Source organism: Telmatherina bonti (genome assembly GCF_933228915.1).
Source record: "Telmatherina bonti genome assembly, chromosome: 8".
In the NCBI taxonomy this organism is placed as follows: Eukaryota; Metazoa; Chordata; class Actinopteri; order Atheriniformes; family Telmatherinidae; genus Telmatherina; species Telmatherina bonti.
The window spans coordinates 34,020,063-34,038,285 of record NC_136626.1 but is presented as its reverse complement, the minus strand read 5'-3'; the positions used below and the strand labels follow the sequence as shown (position 1 = coordinate 34,038,285).

At 41.8% G+C, this 18,223-nt stretch overlaps 1 protein-coding gene across 1 annotated transcript in view; it reads left to right on the top strand.

The window, feature by feature from the left end:
* Positions 1-18,223, top strand: part of lpp (LIM domain containing preferred translocation partner in lipoma) — a 240,056-nt gene that overhangs the window by 67,298 nt on the left and 154,535 nt on the right. Inside the window, exon 4 of the mRNA XM_079245422.1 lies at positions 18,005-18,192. Coding sequence (XP_079101548.1) covers positions 18,009-18,192 — 184 coding nt within the window. The 5' untranslated portion in view covers positions 18,005-18,008. The remainder of the gene's footprint in view (positions 1-18,004; positions 18,193-18,223) is intronic.

Genomic DNA, 18,223 nt, shown 5'->3' with positions numbered 1-18,223 from the left:
TATTCATGTTTGAGTTATGCTCTTATTACTGTTCGAAATAAACAATAAACAACAACAAAACAACAGATCCGAAAGGGCAGCGACGGGATATTTTTCACTGCATCAACACCAAGAAATATTGTGCTATCAGAGATTTGCAGACGTAAAGCAACAGTAACAAAAAACCTCTCTGTAGTTTTAAGTAAGACGGGATCAATACGTCCTTTTAGGAGTTGAGGAGAGTCAGGAGAAGACAAAGGAAACGAGGATACAGAAGATTCTAAAAATAAACATAAAAACCAACAGCAACAACTTTACAGGATAAAACAGACCAACCAGATAACCAGCTGCTATGTTTGTATATAAACTCTAAGGGCAACAAACTGAATATTTTTAATGCAAAGTTTGCTGTTGAGCACTGCCTGTATGATGCATGAACCCCCGCCTCCCCAAACCTAAACCTAAACCTAAGATGTGACAGTTCTTATTAGGTTTTAAAAATAATTGTCTAAGGCTAAAAGTGGGATGCGGCAATTTGTCTCAAAATTTTTATAGTGTATATTTGTCATATTTATTGATCTAATAAATGGGAAATTATATCAATTTGGATTTGATGCTTTTCGTGACTATTTTGGCCAAATATAAATATGTAATAGAAGTTAAACATAAAACAACGATTATCAGATCATGTAGAGTTTTCTCGAAAAACATCTTACCAAACATCGGTATGCTTAACATATTTTTCATGTGAAAAATAAAATCACAAGTATCTGATTGGCAAAATAATCTCAAACTCTGTAAATATGATCTAGAAATTCTCTGCAACGACGACAAATTTGATAGAATGAGGCTCAAAAAGACGAGCTGAGGATGAAGATTAGAGAAACTAATCTGCCAGTATTAGCTAAGGAATGCTAACGTTATAGCATTTTATCATTATATAGCATTATATAGCATTATAGCAGCAGAATGATGTGTGATTTTTTTTTCCTAATTGAAATTAAGTAAAATGTCACGCAAAAAAAGTTTTGTACATTTTGGTTTTTTTGTTTTTAATCTACAAAAATCAGCAATATCCAGTAGTTGTGAGAATTGCAATTTAAATGAATCGGCACCCAAAAAAATCGGAATTGAATCCAATCGGGACAAAAGCATATTGTCACAGCCTACTACATGCAGCGTTAAATCAGCAACTCCAGGGTTTTGAATAATTTTTTCTTCTCGTAAAACACATTAATATTTATATTAGGATAATTAAATATTGTCTGCTGAGTGCAGCCGTTTTAGCTGTATTTTTTTTGTTTCTTTTTACTGTATGTTGAAAAATCAGAACATTTCAAATTGTCTTTGACACTGAAAACAAGGAGTTTAGCACTACATGGAGCTACATGGATATATTGATCATGTGATCAGCGAGCCAGTGAGATTGATCCAAAATGTTTGAGGATAGATTCAGTAACCATTTAACAAACACACAGTTTCTTTTATTATTGGCTTTAATTGAAGTCCCCCTGTCGTTTTCTATTATTACTAGTCTGTCTTTGTTAAAGAACAAGAATAGTAGAAGAAAAAATGATAAAAGGCCAGTATATAAAACCCCCCACAGCCTGGAGCTCTCCAGCATTCAGGTTATTATTTGCTTTTATTAGAAAAGATTCCATTATAATGTTTGTATGAATACTTGTCAGCTGTCTCTCAGTCGAGGCTTATGAGAAATGTTATATTTTCCTCCCATCTTAGCAGGACTGTTTCTGCTCTGCACATGCGTTTATACACAACAAAATCTGGATGAAATGTGCCAAACGTCTCCAAGTATCCCTTTTTGAACCCTCTGAACTTGCTCAATAATTTAAATGAAAAGTGTAAATTTGGCCCACCCTCTGTCAGAGTGGCTGTAGCTCGATAAATAATTCCCCCATGACTCTAATATTTAGAATTCCTCGTGTTATAGATTGATTGTACAAAAAAAAAAAAAAAAAAAAAAAAAAAAGATTTGACTGTGAGGAAGTGAAAGAAATGTCTGAATGAATCCCGGTTTGTGTTTTGGTCTTGCCGTGGAGATAACCTTGTCATGGAGCTGTACTGTTTGCAGTGGTTATGTTTCAGAACATCATGTTTGACTTGCCCAGTCATCTGATGTCCTGAGACTGCCATTGCACCCTCACCATTAAATTTTTAACACTTGAAAGAGGTCCAAAACAGCCTTTTGCTTTTATTAATATGTGATGGCGTCACACTTACTGCACAGTCAAATATTTACCCTTTTCTACACAAAACATTTCCCGGATCCATAATGACCACTTGAACTCTTCACTCTTGGCTGTTTCCAAACAGTGGAAACGAGTGGAGCGAGCGCTTGTTTGTTTAATGTCGCATTAACCTGTTCAGCCATTCAACCAGCTCTCTGAAGCAGAGCAAGTCCAACGCTGGGAAGACTTAGCAACGACCTCTTGCAGATGGGAATCTTTAATTTTTAAAGTATTTTCATCCGCATGGCTGATCCGCTGCACGTTGTGTCACGAACTGGAGTGCTAATCCCGGTCTCCTACAAACCCTGTATTCTGTCTGAAAAATCTGCCAGGCAAAGTGTATCTCTGTCTTTACCTCTGAAGTGTTTTTTTAAATGATGTTTTGATCGGTGCTTAGTGAACCAAACTCTGTGTAGTTTTAAGTGTTCTGCACTCCGGGGACAAAGCCGGAGGTGGGAGAAGAGCCGCATAATTGCCCTTATGCTTTAAGTTTGAGTTCACGTTTTTTCTTGTGAACTGGTGCGTTTGCAGAACCGAGGCGGTGTCGTGAGATTTTATTGCTCTCTGTTCATGTGAGGATCCACCCCCTCTCTTTCTTTTCATGTTTATTCTATCATTGAATTTACAACATGGCAATTCCATGCAAATGTCAACCTCATCATGAAGAAAAAAAAAATGTAACCATACTTAAAATAAAACCTATTTAAAATATATCATCAAGATCTATATTTTTAAGTCAAAAATACTTTTGGTCACAATAATCATGCAAATACATGTTTTTCTTCACTAGAACAAGGAGATGTCATACAGTAACCATTTCTTTGCAGTGTAACAAATTGTATGTTATTCTAAAAGGCCAGAAGGGCAATAAGAAAATCACCTCAAAAGCGAAGCCTACACGGAAGTGCTTCGGCTGCAGTTCCCCCTTCGTCCACCAGGGGCTGCAAAACAAAGCGAATCCCCTTAAACTCCCATGTTAAAAAGACCAACTTCACAGCAGAAATAAACATGTTTCCAGCCTGGTTCAAAAATCCATTTTAGGTTTAATAGGTCAGGTTTACCTTCATGACAACATGACAACTTATTTAGGGGCATGTACTTTTGATTGACAGGTACCTGATCTCCTGCTTCAAGTAAGAAGAAGGTTGAACAACTGCGGTATATAGCCGGTTAACAACGTGACTTAGCTTTAGCCCACTTACCTCTGTTAGCTGGTTAGCTCCTGTTATCTCCTGTTATCTCTTGTTATCTCTGGGTTAGCTCTTAGCTCGGAGTTCGCTCGATGTCAATCATCCACCATGACACTCACAGCCCCCCTCTCATCTCCACCTCTTTGGATTTTCCGGCTCTTCAGAAACCTACGGGTGATGTCACGGAGGCTCCGTCCATTTCTTTTTTTTACGGTCAATTATTCTAACCTAATTTTTAATCAGGACGGGTTGTTCTATCGATACGTACTGTCATTTGTACTTTTATGTCTTCTCATTGGTAGCTGGAATGTGCTGTTATGATGCTCATTTATGGGACAACTCATGTAACACCCACAATGTTTTTAAAGAAAAGTTTTTCTTAAAAACACATTTGAAAAGTAATTTCAAGCAAACTTTCTACGCAATGCTAACTTTGATTGAGATGACATAATAGCAGAAATATGCCACCCTGGTCTTACTTCTCTATGTCCCTGAGCGCCACGGACGTTATTGTTATGGACGTTATTGTTATGGACGTTACCGTTATGGACGTTGCCGTTATGGACGTTACCGTTATGGACGTTACCGTTATAGACGTTACCGTTATGGACGTTGCCGTTATGGACGTTGCCGTTATGGACGTTACCTTTATGGACGTTGCCGTTATGGACGTTGCCGTTATGGACGTTGCCGTTATGGACGTTGCCATTATGGACGTTACCTTTATAGACGTTACCGTTATGGACGTTACCTTTATGGACGTTGCCGTTGTGGACGTTACTGTCCTGGACGTTGCCGTTATGGACGTTGCCGTTATGGACGTTGCCGTTATGGACGTTGCCATTATGGACGTTACTGTCCTGGACGTTGCCGTTATGGACGTTGCCGTTATGGACGTTGCCGTTATGGACGTTAACGTTATGGACGTTACCGTTATGGACGTTGCCGTTATGGACGTTACCTTTATGGACGTTACCGTTATGGACGTTGCCGCTATGGACGTTACTGTCCTGGACGTTGCCGTTATGGACGTTGCCGTTATGGACGTTACCGTTATGGACGTTGCCGTTATGGACGTTACCTTTATGGACGTTGCCGTTATGGACGTTGCCGTTATGGACGTTGCCATTATGGACGTTACCTTTATGGACGTTACCGTTATGGACGTTACCTTTATGGACGTTACCGTTATGGACGTTGCCGTTATGGACGTTGCCGTTATGGACGTTGCCGTTATGGACGTTACTGTCCTGGACGTTGCCGTTATGGACGTTGCCGTTATGGACGTTGCCGTTATGGACGTTGCCGTTATGGACGTTACTGTCCTGGACGTTGCCGTTATGGACGTTGCCGTTATGGACGTTGCCATTATGGACGTTACTGTCCTGGACGTTGCCGTTATGGACGTTGCCGTTATGGACGTTGCCGTTATGGACGTTACCTTTATGGACGTTACCGTTATGGACGTTGCCGCTATGGACGTTGCCGCTATGGACGTTACTGTCCTGGACGTTGCCGTTATGGACGTTGCCGTTATGGACGTTGCCGTTATGGACGTTGCCGTTATGGTCGTTACCTTTATGGACGTTGCCGTTATGGACGTTATCCATCACTGACATAAGTGTTGACAGCTGCTGTCACTCAGTTGAGATTATACTCATATGCACTTCTGGCTGCTACGGTTTCAAGTGTTTCCTGGTCTTTTAACTTGTTCGTACACAGTCATACTGTAAGTGTTGTTCCTATACCAGTAACATTTTATAATAATTTGTGGCTTTGCTATTTCGACACTGTTATGTAGATTATGATAGAGATTTGTTTTTAAACAATCCACGTGCTTCAGAAGCACTATAAGCTGCCTCACAGTAAACTAACATCTCATGTGTGCTTTAATCTGGTTATTTGTCGGTAGGGGTGGGAAAATCGAATTGAAAAATCAAAAGTCAGGATTTTTTTGCTTCACAATTTTAAAATCAATTTTTTATTAAAAAATCTATTTTTTTTTCAAACAAATAAAAATAATCCATTATAAAAATGTTGTCATTTTTATTGTTTTTATTGATCTTTTTACTTGTCTTCTGGGGCATTATAGCAGAAGAATGATGATCTGGCTACTGTGTCAATTTTTCTAATTGAAATCAAGAAATATTACGAGCAAAAAAAAAGTTTTATACGTTTAATTTGTTTGTAATCTACAAAAATCAGCAACATCAAAGAATTGTGAGAATTGCAATTTAAATCGAATTGCCACCCAAAAAAATCAGAATTGAATCAAATCGGGACAAAAGCGTATCGTCATAGGCCTATTTGTCAGTATTGGGGTTTTTATTGTAACACTGGTTTGTTTCTGTAAACTGTCATTTCTGGCTATGTGACATCAGAATAAGTTGATATGAGGGACAGGTCAACAGGTCCCAGGCTCATAAGATGAAATCTTACCATGTAAACGCTGGATTATTTAATTTATGACCAAGAAACAGGTTTTCCTAGTGAGTCCTTTTGAAAAATAGTGAATATGAGCGCATTGCGCGCTATAGAGGGCAGTGAGACACACAGTCTGCTGCGCTCAGAGCATCAGATGTCAAAGTGCGCGTTTCTTGGCAGTTGCATGTTGCACGTCTACACGACTCACCCAGAGACTCTGAAACGTGGGCAGGTCATTGACTGCAGTTCTATTTAGAAATCAAAACAATATGAGCAGTTAGTAAAGTGATTTTCTCACAACACTAGTGGATGTGGAAAGCCGTGCGTCAGACCCACAACCTGGCTGTTTTACCGACAGGCGGACAGGTAGGCGGGGACGTGTGCACTACAACAAAATGTCGATCATAGTTGTGGTATTTTACTTTGTAAGAATACTAATAATAACAGTAATAATAATAAAAATAACAATTAATTATAACCACATGCATTTTTATTTTATTTCAGCATGGCCAAAACAGGTGCAGAGCGCCAGAAGGCATACAGGGAAAGAAAATAGAATGATGATGCTTTTAAAGAAAAAGAGTGTAAGGAAAAGGAAAGAGAGGGAAATTAAAAAGAGGACTCAGTCAAAGGAAGATGCAGAATGTCGTCTTGGTCAGGAAGTCTGTGGAGCCGTTTAAAACAAGGCAGTCGTTTGGGAAGGCTTTAAAACGCACCATCAAGGCTCTGCCAAAAAGCCCATCAAAGAAAAAAAGCAGTGATAAAAAATTTGGCTCTGTCATTGTCCTTATTGATAAGACAACCCACTCCAAAAGACACTGAAGTCCGAGGTTCAACTAAAGACAGAGTATTATTTCAGGGACGATATATCCAGACAGGCACCAGGAATAAAGGATGTCATAACCATAAGAGAGGGAGGAGTCAAGAAGTGGGTCCAAAAACGGTACATGTATGTCTCTTATGGAGGCATACTGCTGTTTTAAGGAGGAAAATCCTGACGTGATGATTGGCAAATCCAAGTTTGCTGCACGATGACCACGTCAAGTTTGTCTCCATTTAGAAACTCCAAGGAATGTGTGTCCGTGTAAATACCAGGAGAACATTTCCCTGCTTCTACCTCCAGGTTCCTCGCAAAGTGTTCAAGAGCTCAAGTGAATTTGTTAGCTTTGTGGTGTGCAGCACTGATGACCCACAGTGTATGCTGAGCAGCAGAATTGTGGATCACATACCAGATGAAGAGAAACAATTGAAGACCACCTGGGAGATGGTCAGGGGAGTGCAGGTGAAGATTCAGAAGACTGGAGTACTTAGAAATGTACTCCATCTTCTCACTAGCAGTGTGCCACAATTTCTGAAGCACCCCTTCATCAAAAGAAAAAAGGAGTGCTGCGTTTGAGGAGAAGAAAGCAACAGCCAAGTCGGATGGAGACTCTGTGGTCCTGCAGGTGGACTTTGCTGAGAACTACCCAGCAGTGTACCAGGACGAGATCCAGTCTGCCCACTGGAACCAGAAGCAGGTGTCCATCTTCACCTCTGTTGCCTGGTCTGATGCTGAACCAATGTCGTATGTGGTGATGAGCAACAGCCTGGACCACAACAAAAAGGCTGTGGCAACGTTCCTAGGAAGAGTTGTCCAAAACATCTGGCAGAAACATCCCAATATGAGGCAGCTCCACATATTTAGTGATGGAGCTGCCTCCCAGTTCAAAAACAAATTTGTTTGGGCCTTTTTGTCATCAAATTTCCAGGACATGTTCCCCAACGTCCGCATTGAGTGGCATTTTTTTGCAACCAGTCATGGGAAGGGAGCAATGGACGGTGGTGGGGGGGTGGGGTCGCAGTGAAGCGAGCTGTCTGCACAGCTGTGCTAAGCCGACAGGAAATTGTCCACCCTGCCACCGATTTTGCTAAAGTTGCTGCGCAGAGATGCCCAAACATCACCATTAAAGACGTGACTTCTGAAGATATAAACTGCTTCATCAACTTAGAGGAACTGGAGGCCAAGTGGGATAATATCCCCAGCCTTCATGGCACACAGGGAGTGCATTGTGGAGGTTGTGTCCTGGGGGGTGATCAAAGATAAGATATACTGTACTGCTAATACATACCTGCTAAATACCCCCTGCACACTCTTCTCTCTCCTTCCACAACCATCTGCTGTCTACTCGGCATAAGTGGCTAATCCTGCCATCGAAGGTGCCAGAAACCTCCCACCTGTCCCCTCTGAGAAGAACAACTGCAAACATTTCGTGAAATTTGTCTCCTCATCAGATTCACAATAAAATCTAGCAGGCAGTTTGTAGGTTTGGTCAAATCTCATGTGCCAAAAGAGGACAAGGTCTGGATCAGTTGTCATCAGATGGTCAGACAGCTCAGTCCTCACATGAACAACAGAGGGAGATACCGTTTCTCTGAACCAGTCCAGGCTCAATGAATTGGACTTGTATACAATATGTGAAGTGTTTGTGAAAATAAAGCAGTTTTTTTTCTTTTACTCAAATGTGTGCTTTCTTATTTCATCCAGATTTCTATGAATTTTAGGTTTTTACTACTTTTTGCCTCTGAAGTGAAAACGTGGTTAAAGCTCTATTTTAAGACAATTTATTTTGTCCATTTCAAACGTGTAACATCCGTAACGCAAAAATGTAACATCCACAAACATTCCATAACAGCACATTCCTCAACATAAAAAACAAGGTTTTCTTAAATGTATTACTTGGGTACCTTAAAATCTTCCCTACAATATTTTATTAAACATGTCTGTCTTCCAGAGAAAAACTCAGTTTTCATCATTTGTTTTGTGAATCTGAAAAGCTTGTCCATTTTTGTAACATCCATAACGCTGGGTAATTTGTCATGTTTCCAAAAACCCAAAGGGTCAAATAATTTCAAATTGTACGTTTATCTTCATCCCAATAAGTGTTACTAAAATATGTATATTCAATTTTCTAATTCAAATCAGTGGCTTGTTAATGTTAAGTTTATTTTCTGATTTTCTATCTGGATGTAACATCCATAACGCTGGAATTGCCCAACAGCAAAAAAAACCCCCAATCTTTCATTTTGCAGAATATTCCAGGTTCCCTAACACTTCAACATAACTTCACAGTCACATAATTATTTGAATATTTGACCACTGAGCCGCTCCAAAGTCGGTTGTGGCATTTCCGTTTTTCAGGAGCTTTTTGTGGAAGAAAAAGGGAAACTTTGTCCTCCCAGAATCATATTTCTGGCAGAAAGCTAGGCCATTACTACCTTGGTTCTGGTGGATATTAGGGTCAGGGTTGGGAGAAGTATAAATCAGAAAAGCATTAATTTAAAAGAATCACACTTTTATATGTAGCAGAATCTGTAGAAAGAAATTCATTCTTAAAATGTCTTAAAATACTGCAACTGCAGTAGGTATGGAATCAGATTCATGCCAGATTAAACCAATTAAAACAAAACTATCAATTAAAAAATGAGAAGAGTGAAAGTAAGTCTCATTACAGCTAATGTAAGTAGTATTTTAAAAACATCTTATGTTTTTCATTGATAATGGTTTTTCCTTTGACCGTTTTGCTACTGATTTGCTTCAGTTAATAAGAAACAAATAAATGGATATAACTATACATCTGTACCCTTCACATTTACCAGTTTCACATGGTTTCTTTCCCATTCCTGGCTGGGTGATAACCACATTTTGCATTGATTCAGAAAATTACTCAAGTAGACCAGCTAAAAGGCGCCTCTTTTATTCCCACATGAATTTTATATTGTACCATTAAAAAATAAACATTTTAATGTCCAGTGTCTTAATCACAGCCCTGAATCCACTTTTCTCCACAGAACTTACCAGAACCAGGCCTGTATGGGTTTTGATGGTATTGGTTTTCTCCATCCGTCTCTCGCTTTTTTACTTTGTGTTCAGGACTTCTAGCAAACATGTCCATAAGTAACATCTGACTCGAGTTTCCTAACCCTGAGGATGAGGAGGATGATCTTAGTTTCAGACATTCTTGGTCCTTCAAAGCATGTTTGCTTTTAAGCAGATGCAGCAGATGTTCATGTCGCTGGCTCCAGTGACGATTTTACCTCATCATATTTGGTCAACGTCAGCCAAAGTATCTCCAGACAACATCATCGTGTCAAACTTCAGCACCTGCTGTACTTTCACTTTCGGAACTTAGTTCATTTTCACACCTCAGTATCAGGGGAGGGCTGTACGGTGGCATAGTGGTTAGCACTGTGGCCTCACAGCAAGAAGGTCGCTGGTTAGATCCTCGGCTAGGTCGGGGTTTTGGCAGTGGCCTTTCTGTGTGGAGTTTGCATGTTCTCTCCGTGTATCCGTGGATTCTCTCTGGGAACTCCGGCTTCCTCCCACCGTTCAAAGACATGCATGTTATGTTGATTGGTTACTCTAAATTGCCCATAGGTGTGAGTGTGAGTGGTTGTTTGTCTCTGTGTGGTCCTGCGATGGACTGGCGAGCTGTCCTGGGTGTACCCTGCCTTTCGCCCAAAGACTGCTGGGATAGGCTCCAGCTTCCCCGTGAACCTCAATCAGACTAAGAGGTAAGCATAATGAATGAATGAGTATCAGAATGTTGTGGTTCCTTTCACTGTGCCTCACTTGTTTAGCTTTTTGTTTCTCCAAATTTGTTATAACAGTAATAATCAAACCATTTCCTAACAGAATGAATAACTTTTTTCATTTTCCTGGTGAACGTAGACTCTCAGCTGCAGAGGCTGAGTAAAGAGCAGCAGGACTCAGTCAGCCATCAGTCAGCTAGCTCAGGGTTTTAAATAGTAGCTTCTGAACTCCTTTGTTTTCATCATATTTCCAACATGTGATTCAGTTTCTCAGGTATAAAGAGTATTAGAGAGTTTGTCAAGCTTTTCCTCCCAGAAATGTCTCAACGCTGCCATTTAACATGAGGATTCAGTTCTCAGTTCTCAGTCTGGTCTTCTTGGGATGGTTATAGTTTGATTGTTTCCATGGTGGATATGAAAGATTAATGCAGCAGAAGCACCTGCAGCAGTTCTTCAACGACAGCTGTAAAAGAGCAGAGGAACAGCTGGGAGAAGGCGGCGGGTCTGCCATGCCCTCATAAAACAAGCTATTAAAAGATGGCGACACAGCATTGTGAGTCATCTGTGAGTCAACATGGACCAGAAGAAACTGTATGTTGGTTCTGCTTTACCTCAGTGCTACCTTTGACACTGTAGGTCACTGCATTCTTTTAAATAGACTAATGGAAACTGGACTCTCAGGCACGGTTTTGAACTGGTTTAAATTCGACCTCAGTGATAGATTTTTATAAACATTAATGAATGTTTGTCTCAGAGCTAAAATCTGATTCTAATGGTTTGGCTCGTTTGACCAAAGTTCAGCGTTAATGCAATCTCAGACTACATGGATACACCCCCTACAACTGAGCCAAGTCCCCAATCGGACCCTTAAAGTTTAGGTTTTGGCACTAGAATGGGGAGAGAAAGACTAATAAACAAACTTTGAAATCTGGCATGAGAACCGCAAGAACAGGTGAGAAATCTGTCATATTTGATTCTGAAGTTTCTCTGTCCAGGAGACATGGCAACATAAAGCTGTGTGTCATCAGCGTAGCTGTGGATGTTTATGTAGCATCATACGATGACGTCATCATAATTCAGCCTGTAGCTCTGAGGCGACTGTTCATCAAAACTATCTAAGATAGGATTAAGATAGGTTTAACACCTACCTCACTTTTTCAGGTTATTTTACTGGCCTTTAAGACTCTTACTGGTCTTAGGTTTTTGCATTTATTCATTATTACTCTTGTTATTGTTGTAACTATTATTATTATTTTAGGTTTATTTAATCTGTTTCAAATAGAATTTCTCAGTGTCTTCCAGTGTTTTTCTTTTTCATCTCCTTAGTAAGATCTTCAATTTTTGGGATGATGCCTGCTCGGTCTGCAGGTTCATTGCTACGCCCTTGTCTGTGGGGTTGGTGGCGTCCTGCTCTGCATCTTAATGGTTGGGGTGTGGGATGATTTGGGTGGGTTCTGTGGTGGCGGTCTATGTGGTCATGGGTGGGCGCGCATTCAGTGTGGACGAATCCACAAGATACAGTTTCCTCATATCTGCATTAACCCTACTGGGTACTGAGGTTTGTCTGTGGGGTGTGGGGTGTGGCTGGGTTGGTTGGTTTGGTTGCTTTGGTGTGCTTTACCTGTGTGAGTGTGTGAAAGATCACGATTGGGTGTGCTTTTGTTCTTAATTTGGTTGCATCATATGCTTGGGTATATGACGGATGTTTTTTTTTCCTGTTACGTTGTTTAGTTGTGATTGTTGTTGTGTCAGATTGGCCACCTGTCCAGGGTGTACCTGCCTCTCACCAGCTAATGGCTGGGATAGACTCCAGCTTTCCTGCAGTTCTAAACTGGATGAAGCAGTTTGGAAAATGAATGAATGAATACATGTTGTGTCAAGCACTTTGTGCTGTCCTTATGTTTGAAAAGTGCTGTATAGATAAAATTTAGATTGATCTGATTGATCTGCTTGGTGTGACTGCATGTACGTCTCCGACCTGTCCTCCTTGCCTCAGTGGTACATTGATGGTACCATGAATGTGTCATGACTTATCACTGGTTGAGACTGATTCCCAGTCTCCAGAGGATTAGGAGATTAAGGATAACCAGCAAGATAATGCTCCAAATCTTAAAAACACACAAGATTAAAAAAATATGAGAAGTAAAAATCTGTGACCTGGTTGAGTGTTAGTGACTTAACATTACTGGGATGTTGAAATAAAGACCAAGAGAAATAGAAACGTCCAGCAAAACCAGTGTAAAGAATGATCCAACATCTGTGTGACTGGAGCAGGCGTCTCAAACTCCAGAGTTTGAGGGCTGCAATCCGGCAGTTTCCCTGGTCCAACACACCTGAATCAATCAAACTGATCAAACAGCTTTTTTTTCCACCTTCTTCACAATGATGCATTCCTTTCAGTCAGATGTGTTGGAGCAGGGAAATTATGAAAACTGGTGGATTGTCGTCTAAAAAGACTGGAGTTTGAGACGCCTACTAAGAGGACTTAATCTGATAGTTATACACCTTGTTATTATCAGGTAGAAATGCCTAAATTCTTGGGGTCACATATTCAATGAGGTGGAAACATTCCTCAGAGATTTTCCTCCATATTGACATGAGGTATCACACAATTTCTGTACATCCTGATGAGAATCTCCCGTTCCACCTCATCATGATGAGAATCTCCCGTTCCACCTCATCGTAATGAGAATCTCCCGTTCCACCTCATCATGAGAATCTCCCGTTCCACCTCATCATGATGAGAATCTCCCGTTCCACCTCATCACGATGAGAATCTCCCGTTCCACCTCATCACGATGAGAATCTCCCGTTCCACCTCATCACGATGAGAATCTCCCGTTCCACCTCATCACGATGAGAATCTCCCGTTCCACCTCATCATGATGAGAATCTCCTGTTCCACCTCATCACCATGAGAATGTCCCGTTCCACCTCATCGTGATGAGAACCTCCCGTTCCACCTCATCATGATCAGAACCTCCCGTTCCACCTCATCGTGATGAGAATCTCCCGTTCCACCTCATCATGATGAGAATCTCCCGTTCCACCTCATCATGATGAGAATCTCCCGTTCCACCTCATCATGATGAGAACCTCCCGTTCCACCTCATCTTGATGAGAACCTCCCGTTCCACCTCATCATGATGAGAACCTCCCGTTCCACCTCATCGTGATGAGAATCTCCCGTTCCACCTCATCATGATGAGAATCTCCCGTTCCACCTCATCACGATGAGAATCTCCCGTTCCACCTCATCACGATGAGAATCTCCCGTTCCACCTCATCACGATGAGAATCTCCCGTTCCACCTCATCACGATGAGAATCTCCCGTTCCACCTCATCACGATGAGAATCTCCCGTTCCACCTCATCGTGATGAGAACCTCCCGTTCCACCTCATCATGATGAGAACCTCCCGTTCCACCTCATCTTGATGAGAACCTCCCGTTCCACCTCATCCTGATCAGAACCTCCCGTTCCACCTCATCGTGATGAGAATCTCCCGTTCCACCTCATCGTGATGAGAATCTCCCGTTCCACCTCATCATGATGAGAACCTCCCGTTCCACCTCATCTTGATGAGAACCTCCCGTTCCACCTCATCGTGATGAGAACCTCCCGTTCCACCTCATCGTGATGAGAACCTCCCGTTCCACCTCATCGTGATGAGAACCTCCCGTTCCACCTCATCACGATGAGAATCTCCCGTTCCACCTCATCACGATGAGAATCTCCCGTTCCACCTCATCACGATGAGAATCTCCCGTTCCACCTCATCACGATGAGAATCTCCCGTTCCACCTCATCGTGATGAGAATCTCCCGTTCCACCACATCGTGATGAGAATCTCCTGTTCCACCTCATCGTGATGAGAATCTCCCGTTCCACCTCATCATGATGAGAATCTCCCGTTCCACCTCATCACGATGAGAATCTCCCGTTCCACCTCATCACGATGAGAATCTCCCGTTCCACCTCATCACGATGAGAATCTCCCGTTCCACCTCATCACGATGAGAATCTCCCGTTCCACCTCATCACGATGAGAATCTCCCGTTCCACCTCATCACGATGAGAATCTCCCGTTCCACCTCATCACGATGAGAATCTCCCGTTCCACCTCATCACGATGAGAATCTCCCGTTCCACCTCATCACGATGAGAATCTCCCGTTCCACCTCATCACGATGAGAACCTCCCGTTCCACCTCATCGTGATGAGAATCTCCCGTTCCACCTCATCGTGATGAGAATCTCCCGTTCCACCTCATCGTGATGAGAATCTCCCGTTCCACCTCATCACCATGAGAATCTCCCGTTCCACCTCATCACCATGAGAATCTCCCGTTCCACCTCATCATGATGAGAATCTCCCATTCCACCTCATCACCATGAGAATCTCCCGTTCCACCTCATCACCATGAGAATCTCCCGTTCCACCTCATCATGATGAGAATCTCCCGTTCCACCTCATCATGATGAGAATCTCCCGTTCCACCTCATCACCATGAGAATCTCCCGTTCCACCTCATCACCATGAGAATCTCCCGTTCCACCTCATCATGATGAGAATCTCCCATTCCACCTCATCACCATGAGAATCTCCCGTTCCACCTCATCACCATGAGAATCTCCCGTTCCACCTCATCATGATGAGAATCTCCCGTTCCACCACATCACCATGAGAATCTCCCGTTCCACCTCATCATGATGAGAATCTCCCGTTCCACCTCATCATGATGAGAATCTCCCGTTCCACCTCATCACCATGAGAATCTCCCGTTCCACCTCATCATGATGAGAATCTCCCGTTCCACCTCATCATGATGAGAATCTCCCATTCCACCTCATCACCATGAGAATCTCCCGTTCCACCTCATCACCATGAGAATCTCCCGTTCCACCTCATCATGATGAGAATCTCCCGTTCCACCACATCATGTTAGAATCCCAGTAAACACTCAGACCAGCAACCATGCTGTGTTCAAGTCACTTTAATCTCCTTTCTTCCTCATTCAGATTTCTGATCAGTACAAATATAGTTTAATCAAAATGTTTTCTCTGCTTTTTTATACCTGATTTTCCTTGTCAAGTCATATCAAACAACCTTTCGCAAAACTGCCATTAGGAAAAGTTCAGTCGATGCTCTGACTATTTCGTTGAGCTAATGCTGCAGGATGTTTATTTTTATTTTAAATCTATATATTTTTTTTTTTGTTTAATTTGACATAAAACAAATATTTACAGTCAACTGAACATAAATCGTTGCAGTTTTACATCGCTCCACTTTTAACGTGCTGTACATGGTTGTACTCAATTCTGCTGCGGACAGTAATCTGTCGATCATGATCAGTGATTAAATACTGAGATTACTGGCGCACACATGTTGGATTATATCGGTTTACTGTTGACTTTTCTGGGGGGGGTCATAACGTGACATCGAACATAAAAGCATTTGCCTTCCTCAAAGAACGTGACCACTTACTGTCACAGAACATTTTTCTTTCAAGATGTCACATAGCGAGCCCTATTCACAAATGCAGGGACCCCCCTGACACACACACACACACACACACACACACACACACACATCCTCATTTCAATCCATCTTTTATTCTGTTAGCCATTTGAGTGTTGAGAAATGAAAGCATTTGCATTGAAAAGACAGGTGGGTGTGAGACACCGGCGCTCGTCTGAATTGCAGCATTAAGAGCAGAGAAAAGAAATCAAAACTAAGAACCATTCAGACGGCAGGAGGAGCAGGGATTTGAGCAGATATTAAAAGATGATTGTGCGTGGGCTTTTTCTGCTGCGCTCCTGAGGAAGAATGCAAACCCTGTATCAGTCAGTGAAGATAATAAGCAGCACAAACATCAGAACACAGCACAACAAACACAAACAAAAAGAAGGATGGGGGGTGGAAGGGTGGTGGTGGTGAGGTGGGGGGGGAGCACGGCACATAAATAGTTCAAATATTTCAAGTGATTTCAGAATGTGATGGTGAAATACTGGATGTTTGTGTCCTCAGCCTCTGCAAGTTCTTCCAGGCTGTGATGGTGTTCGCCTCAGTCGGATGTAGTCGGGATATGTATTTAAGTTCAAACCGTGGCATTGATCAGGTGTCTGACTCATATAAACCTCACAAGTTTTTACATTTTCATGTGTTATATTTTACAAAATATCCTAAAAAATAGACCCCCCCAGAAACCTCTCGGCTAATCAACTTCTGTTTCAGACGTCAACGTTGTCGTTCTCATTCATCTGACCGAAGTTTTGACAGTTACATCAACACTACAAAAATAACTTGTGGTTACTTCGGTGTTACACCATTTTTCAATACTTCTTTCTGTTATAAAGTCTTTCTGCTTTTAAGACACTTTGTTGTTTTCACAGCGCTTTGTCTCACAGATCACACTTTTGATTTGTTGATCTTTTAGAGGCAACGCAACGAGGAAAAGACTCGGAGTCGGAGTTCAAAGTGATTTCCTGCCCCTTCAGTACTTTATTAAATCGGACATGCTGTTGCATGTCAGGAGGAGCGTGTTTTACCTTGGTTTTAATTTACAGCATAATTCTACCACTTGGTGTGAAGCTGACTCAATAGTTTGAAGGAAAGGAACTTTAACTTTAAGAATTAATACATCTTGTGTTACACACATATTCTAACAACCTGAGTGTCCAAACAGTTGGCATGTTGTGTAAAACGTAAATAAAAAGAAGATGCAAAGATCCACGAACCTCATAAACTCAGATTTATTCCCAGCTGAACATATAATATCAGTAACTGAGACGTTTTACCATTTCATGTAAATATGAGCTCATTTTGAATCTGATGCAGCAACACAAGTTGGAGCAGGAGCAACAAAACGCTGGAAAAGTAACTGGGATCAATAAAAAAACAACTGCAGGAGGATTTGATGACTAATTGGCAACCAGTTCAGTAGCATGACTGGGTATAAACGGAGCATTTCATAGAGGCAGAGTCTCTCAGATGTGATGAGACAAAGCTGGATCCTGGTGATCTTATGGTTCTCATAAGAAAACCAGACACGATTCTCTACTGGAAACCAGTGCATGGAGTCTGGAAGATTCCAGAAATCTGTCTGTGAACACAGTTCAGCCTGAAATCCACACATGCAGGTTGAAGCTCCATCATAAGTGAAGAGGATCCAGAAACACGCCGTCTTCTCTGGACCAAAGCTCATTTAAAATGTTCTGAGTGGAAACCTGGATGAAGATGTGGAATAGTTTGTGGACAGCATGGACGGCGTGTCCTGCAGACTAAAGAGGAGAGGGAGCATCCAGCTTGTGTTTACAGACAGATGTCAGAAGAAGACGTGATGCTGAACTTGATCCTGGAACTACTTTTTATACTTGTTGCTGCATCAGATCCACAGTCCGCTCATTTGTTCCATGAAATGATAAAATATCTGTTTCATCATCAGTTCTGTTGTTTATCTTCTACTGGGAATAAAATATGACCTGATGAGATCTATAATCACTGTATTCTGTTTTTATTTACAGTTTTCCAGCTTCTTTGGATGTTGTAATGTTGATTACCGGTTTGATCTTGTTTCTCGTTGCTCATCAGAACCATGTGGAACCCAGCAAATGACCAGACGGGACAAGTGGCTGCCAGGATGGAGACCACTCCATCTTTGGGGAGTGCCAGCATCTCCATCTCTCAGCAGCAGGCACCCAAGAAATTTGCCCCTGTAGTCGCACCCAAGCCCAAGTTCAACCCGTACAAACAGGAAGTCGCCCACTCCGACCCCGCAGGTAAACGGCACGCAGGACCGCTTCACACACC